Source organism: Atractosteus spatula, chromosome 2, assembly GCF_055471065.1.
Source record: "Atractosteus spatula isolate fAtrSpa1 chromosome 2, fAtrSpa1.hap1, whole genome shotgun sequence".
In the NCBI taxonomy this organism is placed as follows: domain Eukaryota; kingdom Metazoa; phylum Chordata; class Actinopteri; order Semionotiformes; family Lepisosteidae; genus Atractosteus; species Atractosteus spatula.
In genome coordinates, this window is record NC_142707.1 from 30,176,446 (window position 1) to 30,187,066 (window position 10,621).

General features: G+C 37.6%; 1 protein-coding gene across 1 annotated transcript; it reads left to right on the top strand.

Moving 5' to 3' along the window:
- Positions 1–309: 309 nt before the first annotated feature.
- wtap (WT1 associated protein) lies at positions 310–10,364 on the top strand. Its single transcript, XM_088939770.1, has 8 exons — positions 310–520; positions 1,601–1,638; positions 1,727–1,782; positions 1,868–1,926; positions 2,610–2,737; positions 5,336–5,514; positions 8,804–8,958; positions 9,176–10,364. Exons 2-8 carry the CDS (start codon positions 1,609–1,611, stop codon positions 9,751–9,753), a joined length of 1,185 nt encoding a protein of 394 aa, XP_088795896.1. The 5' UTR covers positions 310–520; positions 1,601–1,608; the 3' UTR covers positions 9,754–10,364.
- Positions 10,365–10,621: the final 257 nt, after the last annotated feature.

Sequence of the window (10,621 nt, forward strand, 5' to 3'; positions counted from 1 at the left end):
ATAACATGTAAACTCCATGCAGATTACACCCCAGCAATGCTAGCCACTGCGCCACCGTGCCGACAGAATATATCTATGCATTATGTGTTTTTCCTCTAAGTCTTCATAGTCGTACTATTATTATCATAAATGTTGAAATCCATATTAATCACTGGGGATTTCAGACAGCGGGCTATGTACTGAACTTTGTTGATGTGTACGATATTACAGGATGTGCATTCTCTGAATAATAACATATTTCTATGACAACTGGAAGAGACTTGCGCCTCCCTCCGTCTGGAGCGCTGATCCTCCGGCCCACTGCGCTCTGCGCGCGTCCACCTTATGATGCTTTGCGGCGGAAGCTCCTCCTCCTCTCACTCATGGCGGCGGCGAGAGATTTGGGCAAATAGCATCGGTGTTTGGAGAAACGAGACAAAAAAAAAGATTTCCCGATTTGTTTTTATTTTTAATTTCGCTTTTGTTAACGTTTTATAGCGTTTGTCCTAGAGGATTTCTAGCCAGCAGAAAGACGGGTCTGGTAAGTCTTCCCTCAGGGGTTTAACGGTGGTTATCAAGGGGAGGATTGTGAGTCTCGGCTGCGGGAGAGTCCGACACTCTTCCTTCAGCGCCATTTTGTGGCAGCGAGAAGCTGCAAACACAAGAAACCGGCAGGTAGCGAAAACACAACAGAATGACTCCCGGATATTTATGCTAGTTTTGGCGAGCACGGTTACACGTACGTAAAGTGTCTTTTTGCAGGTTTGTACCTAAGTGTTTTTATACTTTGTATTTAAAAGTAAAGAAAACAGCTTGATGTGTATACTAAAACCATGATGGTTCTGCTTTAGCAAGACGGGAGGGCGGATACCTCCACAGGATATTTTTTTATCTTGAATGAGAAAAGAAATGATAACAAAAATGAGAAAAACAGTGGAACCGAGCGCCTTGTCCCCTTATATATTCATACTCGGAGGACGTGAGCTGTTAGGTTGGCTCTTTACTGAGCATTTACTTGGCAGTACTTGAAATAAATAAGGTGTCCCAAGAAGATGTTGATAGCTTTTTAACTGGTGTTTTTTTTAATGGTTTGATGGGGAAGGTGTTTACACAAGCTGAAAAATTCTTTCAATTGGTTGTAGCTTTACAGGAAAATTCTGGAAACTTTCTAGTCCGAATATTTTGGATTTCGTTTTGCTAGCACTATCAGCAGAAGCGCAACTTCAGACGCCGTACACCTCTGTCTTACTATCTGAAATCAATGGTTGTAGCTGAGCCTATGTGATGGAGTCAATGATTGGGGCTATCGTTAAAGTTACTGTTTGCTGCGGAAAGATGTCATTTGTAAGAGATAATCTCGATCTAGTATATGTTTATTGTAAAATTGTTGATAAGTTTCCCGTTCCCCCCCTACTGTTTTAATAAGTCGCGTAATGTTGACCTGTCTTTTGTGGCCGCCTGTTTCTTTTTGGTTAACTCACCATAACAGTGTGAAATCCACGTCAAAGTCTTCTATATCTGTGATATTGAGCATCGACCTTCTCACACACCAAAAAAAAAAGTTTCCTACATTTTTGTTAAGACTTACTTTCCATTGCTTTGTTTTCTCTTTCCCCTACAGAGTTCAGAATGACTAATGAAGAACCTCTGCCAAAGAAGGTCAGTATAGGAAATGTTATACAGGTCATTCAAAATATAGTGATCTTAAATGTTGAGATTTCAACTAAACTTCTTCTTGCTTGATTAGGTTCGCCTTAGTGAATCTGACTTGAAGACCCTGACCAGAGAGGAACTTTGTGTAAGGTAAATATCTGTATTGCCGGGAGGGAAGTGGGGCGTTGCATCTTAATTTGGCCTTGTGCAATTCATGTTTTTTTTTTCTGTTCAGGTGGAAGCAGCATGAAGCATATGTCCAACTTCTGGAAGCAAAATATGCAGAACTGAACTGTAAGTTCATGTTTTCGTGTTCATAAAAATTGTATTTGGAAAATGAATAGAGTAAATTGTGAAGGCTATTTAATTTCACCAAGTATACATAGCATCTGCTGCTTAATTGGTTCTTACAAGACCTGTTGTTAAGCAGTCTATTCAGAAACCTTTATATACTGTCTCTCAAGATTTTAATACCTGCATTTGTGCAGTGCTTTTCAACCAGTTTAAGTGCAGCCTCCTCCTGGATTGATGTGAGAAAACTATTGTTGGCTGCCTGACTTCCCAGCAGATGCAAGTCCGAAGTGGATTTTTGCCAGAATTTGGGGTTAGCACCCCTATTCTTTCGAACAGTATATTGAACCTTTGATCATGTGATTAGGATATTAGTTTAATGTTTAAGACCACCTCCTATAGTACAGTGTCCTTATTCACAATAGAAGGGTATTGGTTTGGAAATTGTGTTCCAGAGGGAAGAGTGACACATTTATCCACAAATTGACACAAATGTCACTTAATGGCAGCAACATGGTTTTCTTTAGAGTTTTCCCCCATCTTGTCCCCGACCAGGGTCAAGTATGCTTAGCTTCAGAAATCTGAGGTGATCAGTTTACAGGATGGTAAAGCTGCTCTTGAATGCTGTATTGCGTTTTTTGAAATGTTAAGTTTTTTTCCTCTTTATTTGCCCAATTATGGTTTAGCGAATGATGTGACTGGATTGAAGGAATCTGAAGAGAAGCTGAAACAGCAGCAACAAGAATCTGCAAGAAGAGAAAACATTCTTGTCATGAGGCTTGCCACAAAAGAACAGGAAATGCAAGAGTGTACAGTAAGTAGCAAATACTGTTTTTAAGTTGTATTTGTTGAAGGAAAGTGTGCATCACAGTATTGGCCTGAAAGAAAATGCATATATAGATAATATAAGGTTTAATGTTTTTCATTGGAATTAGATACTTTCATACAATTATTTCATATTTGGCATGGAGTTTTTTTTGCCAAAACATTTTAAATTTGTACCCATTGGTTTGGCTAGGTATTAGATTGATATGAGTTAAGTACCTTGTTCAAGGGCACATCAGCAATGGGATTTGATCCACAGCCTTTCACTCCTAACACTCCTCCACACTGCTGTCCTGCTTCAGTTAACTTATTTTACTCTTTTTTTTCATTTAAACTTGAAGGGAGGGTATTTTACTGAAATTGAAGACTGTTGGCTCTAACTGCTCCAGTTTCAGTTGCACCCTTAAAACATTTGCATTGTGTGTTAATTAAGTATCCCAAGCGAATAGTGTTTTTATTTGTAACTTTATATATGTAAATGCCTCACACTATGCAGTTACAATTGATATACAGTGATCATGTTGGAAAAAATACATTTGTATTCATAAGGGGTTTACAGGAAGCTCAAAGCACTAAACATGCCTGGCGGATGTAGATGGCAGACCCTTGTCTTTGCTATTGACATTTTGTTCTTAAACTTGTCGTTAAAGGCCAATGATGGTTGACTGAATTGCTTTCTAATGTCGTTCTGTATATGATTGTTCAACCTGAATATAAGAAAAGTCTCGTGTGTGTTTATAACCTCAAAAATCACAATTAGTTGAAGTCGTATTTAAGTAAAATACACAGCCTTGTGAAAGACAAGGTCTGTGCTGGGGATCCTTTTTATTTTTGATTTCCTGAGGTTTTTTTTAATATAAAATTTTCATTTAAAAGGGCACGTTTTGCATTGGAAATGTATTATGGAAATGTCATGAATAGTATTTGCCTGGAGAATGCTCCTGAGCTGACAAATAACATTCTAAACTTAAAAAACAATGAGAAGAGGTAGTGCATGATATCCGACACTCAAATGTCTTTAGCCTGAGTTCACAAAGTAAGATGCTTTTGTCAGTTATGACTACCTTTAGGCTACTGTAATGTACAGTTGATTTTTCAGTCAATCATAAATTGGAAATGCATTACAGGAAATGCATGTCACCATTATGAGTTTGGTACAGCACAAAACATAAAAATCATTTAGTAATGGAAAATGAAGCAAGAAAGGCTGAATTGGAAGATGGGGATTCAGTTCACACACCTTTACTCAGTTTAACAATTTAAACTCTTAACGGAGGGCATCTGTGAGGAGAGCATTGGTACCCATCTTAATGCAAAAAAGCAATGAAGTGCTCACAGTGGACTAGGTAATGTCAGTCCTGAGACAAATTTTGATTTGTGTTTAAGTATTGCTTAATCTATAATGTACTGTGGTTGCTGGTGCATAAAATCTAAATAAAGAGGTTTCTTTGTGAATGAGGAGGCTTGCTCTATGGCAAGTGCAATTGAGCAAGTTATGTCTGTTTCATCACAATCCTCATTTGTTTAGCTGCCCTAAACTTTTAGTCAGGAGATTGCCAATGTTTTGTTTGGTGTAATTGTAAAATTGTTTTTCATCTTTGCTTAAATGATTTTGAAGCTTTTTCTGTGTTCACATAATTTCTGGTCAGTGTTAGAGCTTTGCTACAGTGAAAGGAAAATTGAGATTGTTTATAAGCATCATAGCACCAAGGGCAAAATAGAGCAGAGGCGAACATCTGGCTCCTCAGCCACGTGAATAACCCTGGAGGCGATACTGATGGTTGTACCACAGGCATAGAAGTGTTACAGAAAAGGACTGTAATCTAAATTTATAGTCAATTGTGAATTAAAAACTAGAATTCAGTTTTTTATGCTAGTAAGTCAGTTATGATTAATGGCTTCACACAAACTGAGTGATATAACACTTTATTTTCTGTATAGTTCAATATAGAAGAGACAAAAATATAAAAAACATAATTGTAGTTATGCTCAGTTTTGTTGGTAGGTTTTAAAAAAATGGCTTTAAGTGGAGCCTCTGAGTGAATGTGTATAGTGTATATGTGTCCATATTTCTGACGTGTTACAGTTATGCTATTCTGAAGAGATTGTGGGAATTTTATTATTATAGTAACTAAAACATTCTCTTATTTGAATTGTACTACACTAGAAAATGTTTAAAAACACATAGGTCCTTTGCAGACCCTTCCAAATGATGCTGTTGCTTTTCGAAAAATTATTGTAATTTTCCTTCCTGTGAAGAAATTCAGCTAATGCTAGTTTCACATGAAATTTACAGGTGTCACAGCTTAATACATGCATACCAAGGGGAGAAATAGTAATTCTGAAGTTCAGGCCCTTCACATAGAAATGGGTGACTAGGTAGCTAGGACGTACTGTGCTGATTTATTGAGATTTCCAAGAAACAACTTGAAAAGACATTTATCCAGTTGCTAAATTTTTACAGATATAGTGGTCCTTGTTCTGTGTTGGAATTTCTTTCAGCATTGATCACTTTAATCCCCTGATACAGTTGTAATGATGTATTCATCTCATCATGTGTGCTAATACCTTTTTTTGCATTGCACAGACCCAGATCCAGTATCTCAAGCAAGTTCAGCAACCCAGTGCTGCCCAACTGAGATCATCAATGGTGGACCCAGCCATCAACTTATTTTTCCTAAAAATGAAGGGAGAACTGGAACAGACTAAAGACAAACTGGAGCAAGCCCAAAATGAACTGAGTGCCTGGAAATTTACACCTGATAGGTAAACAAACCAAATACTCCCCGGTCAAGACTTTCCTGACACTCCCACTGCAAGAATGCTATGGTGGGAAGGCAGAAATGCTCTATTCACAACAAGACTCAGACTTTAAAGCCAAAAGCCAGATTCTTGTACTGTCCCCGCTTGTAATACTTAACATAAACCTTTGTCAGGTGAACTTCTGTTTCAGCTTTCTTTCCCCTTGGTTCAGAGGCCTGAAGGAATCGGGACTGTTCCGAAGATGCAGTCACATCCGGCTTCAAATTTCTTCCCCTCCTAGAATGTTTCCATACTTGTGGTGTATGGGGAAAATTGAGGGAGGAGCAAGTCTGTGGCATGCTGTATCTGCAGACTGGTTAATGGATGAAAGAACCTAGTTTAATCATGAATTGAACATATAAAATTCCAGTAAAATGTAACAGTGGAATACCCAGCGCTCTAAACGCAGCGCTAATGACTCATAAGACACTGGAAGTCACTTATTAAATAAGACTCTGGGCTTCCTTCAAGTTCTTTGCGAACTGACGAATTAATACCTCAGAAGTGACGTTTTAAACAGCTTGTCATTCAGATATGGTTAGATATCCTGTTTTTTGTTTTATTTATTTCTTTTTAAGTTACATCTACAGCAGTGTGCATGATAAGAGGATGTTGTAAATATCCTGTCAGGCTTAAAACATTTTAATGCTCTATGTCTCAATAGTGGAGTTGTTAAAAGATGCAGTCAAGCTGACTCAAAACAAAACTTGTTTCGGCATTTTAAAAAAGGGCACACTGCTGTTGGTGTATCAAGGTATTGTAAATGAAAAATGTGTAAAATGGTAAATGTCAAATGAGAGGTTTGCTTCAGTTCAGGTGATTGAAATAACCTGAAGAATGGAGTGTTTTGGTTGTGCAGCATAAAACAGTGCCACCTCTCTAGCTGCAAAAAAGCACCTTCTCCATACTGAATTTGATTTTTATCCATTGTGTATTTTAGTGTTTAAAAGGTTCACGTTTCACTTCAGTCTGGTATTTCATGAAAATGCACGTACTTTATATGCACTAAAGCATATATGAATGTTTGGTTCTGAGATGGAAACCTAGCACTATGTTTGATGTGGAGCTTCTAGGCAATCACATTGACGCCACTTTCTGTTGTAGTAAATGTGTAACAGGAAAAATGTTAACTTTGCATCTTTGACAGTGCATTGTACTTTAATGGTTTGCACTTCATCACTGCTGGTAAGTTGTTTTTGATGTATATTCATAATGCCATGCAAGTTGTTGTAATCACTCTTTTTAAAGATACTTAAACGTTGCAGTCATGCATACTTAGTTTTCTAATGCAGAATGATTACTTGGAATATTTTATGTGCTTTTAAATCTTGGCAGCATTAATTAATGTTAAGCATTGTTACTGCCTTTTTACAATAGGTGGGGAAAATGTATTTTGTAGCCTTTTCTTAAGACCGATAAACTGAAATGATTCAGAGTAGTGGTGCTTAGGAATGTTATCCCCAGTGAAGAAAGCATCAAATCTTGTCCTTAAGGATTTAAACCAGAATTGAAATTTGCCTAAATTTGTTTCTCAGAAGTTTACCAAAACTTCATATTTTGGTAAAGGAACAATTATATATTTTATATTTGTGATCCTGACAACTGATAACATTTTCTTTATATAGATTAAAGGCTTTTCCTCTACTTAGGTACAAAAAAGGTTTGAAGGTTTCTGACATACGTTGAGTAGCCTTTTGAGATCAGATCAAAAGTGCCTTTTGTCACTTCCAGTGCATATCTCTGTTGCACTTTAAATCATGGGTTTTGGCATGTATTTTGAAGTATTTCTTAAATACATAACGCCTGCACAATTGATATGTGCAAATTTGACAGAGAAGTGGAACGGTAACATGTCATCTGCTTCATATATGCATTCTGTTCAGTTTTTACATCTCAAAGAAAATGTGATTTGCACAGTGTAATGTTTCTGGTATTATCTAATGTCCTGTATTGTTTTGAAAGATAAAATCTTAAATCCCCCAAACTCACAATTAGTACCAATCTTGTGTTGAGGATGTTAGAGGTATTCAGTATTTAAGATTCAAAAAGTGACCTCTGACTATTCATTTGAAACAGAGTTGCTGCTGGTTTTTATATTTTCAGTGTTTGTTAGGTGACTCTTGTACATGTCATTGTCCATTGTGTTTCGTGATGCATTAAATACTATGGACTTCTGCATCTTTGCAAAAATAATTTTTATCCACAAGCAGCAAATACTTGGAAAATGTTTTCTACTTTTAATGGTAATTTTGTGCACTTTATTTTGGCGTTTTAAGAAAAAAATGTAAATGTGCAAATGTTTTTATTTTAGTGAATCCGCCCCTTTTTAGTCAATGTGCGCTCTAGAGTGCTATAGGTTATCTAGCATGGAGAAAGTGTTTCCACAATTTTCTGCTGGTACAAAGCATGCCCAGTGTGTGAAATTAGTGGAATTGTTCCTGCCTCCTTTGTAAGCGGATGCTCACCTGAGGTGATAGCAACTGCATTTGTACCCTGGTACACAGGTTAGAAAAAACTCCCAGTGATTATAACTAAATCTCCCTCTTGAAAACCCTGCACTAATCTTGACAGTTCCAAATCAGTGACTTAAAAAACATAGAAAAGGTTAAATTTAAATAGTACTTAGAATATAAGGTTTCCTTTTAAATCTACTCATGGATATGTTTCTTCTCTCAAAGCTTTATGGGGTGTTGTTTAATTAATACCAGTATATATGAGCTTTTTGTCTAAATTTAATTACTTGTCAATTTAGTTTGCTGAAGACATGAATGTAAAATGTTTCACGTAAGAGTTCTGCTGAATTAGATATTTTCAAGATGGTCTTGCAGAATTAAATGGCGTTCAGTAGCATCTAAACATTGCAAAAGTTTTTCATTTTGCTTCAGATTAACTGGACGATTCCTGCAGCAGATTGGAATGTTCGCTTGTTGTGAGTCAGTGGGTTTTACCGTTTCTTTTGGGATTGCATTTTAGCAGGGCTACTTGGCATATGAACAATGAATTCAACTTAAGGATGTCCTTGGTTTAAAAGCCGTGTGATTAAATTACTGTTGATTATTTGTAGTTCTAAAACTAGAATGGAAGGTCTGTTTAAGGGCTGCAAGTTTAAGTAATCCTGTTTTTTAGCATTATGGAATTTCAGGTAACCAGCTTTTGTTGCACTGTTTTTATCAGTTTTTATTCTGTCAAATCCCATATAGTTTCAGAAACACCCCAAGTTCATTCTGTGATGTTAGGTTCCTTTCCTTTGCAGCCAAACAGGGAAAAAGTTGATGGCGAAATGTCGGATGCTCATTCAGGAGAATCAGGAGTTGGGGAGACAGCTATCGCAGGGACGCATTGCCCAGCTGGAGGCTGAGCTGGCTTTGCAGAAGAAATACAGTGAGGAGCTTAAAAGCAGTCAAGATGGTAAGATTTGGTAGATTTCTGGGTCGGGACAGTTGTGTGGACGTGAAAGCACACTTAAACTATAGCCTAAGATTTTTTTTCTGGGTTCTTAAAACTTCAGTTAAAACTATGTCAAGGTTATTCCATTTATGGCCTCAGTAGTCCGTAGGGCTTTTTTGTAAGGTATTCTGTACAGTTTCTTATTGAAGTATATGCTTCTTTTTGTTTATCTTTACAGAGCTGAATGATTTTATTATTCAGCTGGATGAAGAAGTGGAGGGCATGCAGAGCACCATCTTGGTCCTTCAGCAGCAACTTAAAGAGACTCGTCAGCAGTTGTCTCAACAAGGACAACAGCAGTGCCCGGCTCCTGGCACCAGCAGGACTTCCTCTTCGGAGTCTTCTGGCCCGGCAGAGGCAGCTGGTAAAGACTGCGGGAGAGTGGCAAATGGACCAAGCAACGGGAATCCTTCTCCCAGGACATCGGGCCCGAGCCTTTACAGGGAGGTCAGCAGCACTGAGGAGGATTTCCCCTCTTCTCCCAGCAATGAGACAAAACTCTCCAACCACTCAGAAGAGCGCACAAGCAGAGGGGGCAGCAGCGGGTACATGAACCAGTTAAGTGCAGGTTATGAGAGTGTAGACTCCCCCACTGGTAGCGAAACGTCTCTCACGCACCATTCTAATGACACAGACTCCAACAATGACCCTCAGGAGGAGAAGTCAGTCAGTGGGAAAGGTAACAGAACTGCGGGGTCACGCCATGCTCAGAATGGTTTGGACACAACTGTAAATGCACATGGCTCAGTTTTGTAACATCCTTTACACGCCAGCTTTTTATATCTATAATATACGTTGTCATTACATGTTCGGCTGAGGATACTGTCCAGAAATGTTGGGACTATTTTTTTTGGCTTCATATGATACCTCTGCCACAATTTAAATTTTAATAATTGCATTGCTAAACAAAACCAATAAAATGGATACATGTAGATTTGAGTTATTTTTTTATGATTTAACGTAATAAGAAGCTACATCTGTTTCTGCAATACACGTGTTGATGTTTGTGTAACCAGAACTGGTTCTGAACAGGCCTCCTTGATTTTACTTCTAATGTCATTTATGATGCTGGTGAAATAAACCATTTTGCTTCTGGTTTAATACTGTAAATGCTCAGTACAGTAATGACACCACAGATGTGTTTTTAAAAAATAGCATTGACCCATTCAGGACTTCTAGTTTTTGGTGTTGACTTTTTTCTTTTTATGTTTAGTTTTTTGTTCCCCTTCTAGGTGAAATGCTGTTCAAAAGTTGTGTATAGTTTTAAAGTTTCTACAATATGTTGTACCATGTTAATTGCATATTACTCTGACTCCATGAATCCCTTTCCTGTACTGACCAAACATCAATAAAGACTTTTAATATTATGAATGTTTCATTTTTACCAGTTTCATGAATGGCCGAGATTGAGACCAATTCATAGCAACAGAGTCTTCTTGGATCAAATATTATACTGTTGTATTTCTAGTACTTGAGACTTTTTTTATATACACCACTGTTCATAGCCAAAGTGAATGAAGATATTTGTTTTCACTACTGTGCTTCATCGTAGGGATGGGGTTGCATGTGTGATTAGCTGTGTTTGTGCCAGGAGTGCCACTCTGGTTCAATTTGTTTTTCTACA

Bases quoted from the DNA above. Each gene is read 5' to 3' on its own strand.
- wtap (XM_088939770.1), top strand. From the start codon at position 1,609: ATGACTAATGAAGAACCTCTGCCAAAGAAG. The intron at 1,783-1,867 runs GTAAATATCTGT...TTTTCTGTTCAG, and splicing joins AGAGAGGAACTTTGTGTAAG to GTGGAAGCAGCATGAAGCAT. The intron at 1,927-2,609 runs GTAAGTTCATGT...ATTATGGTTTAG, and splicing joins AAAATATGCAGAACTGAACT to CGAATGATGTGACTGGATTG.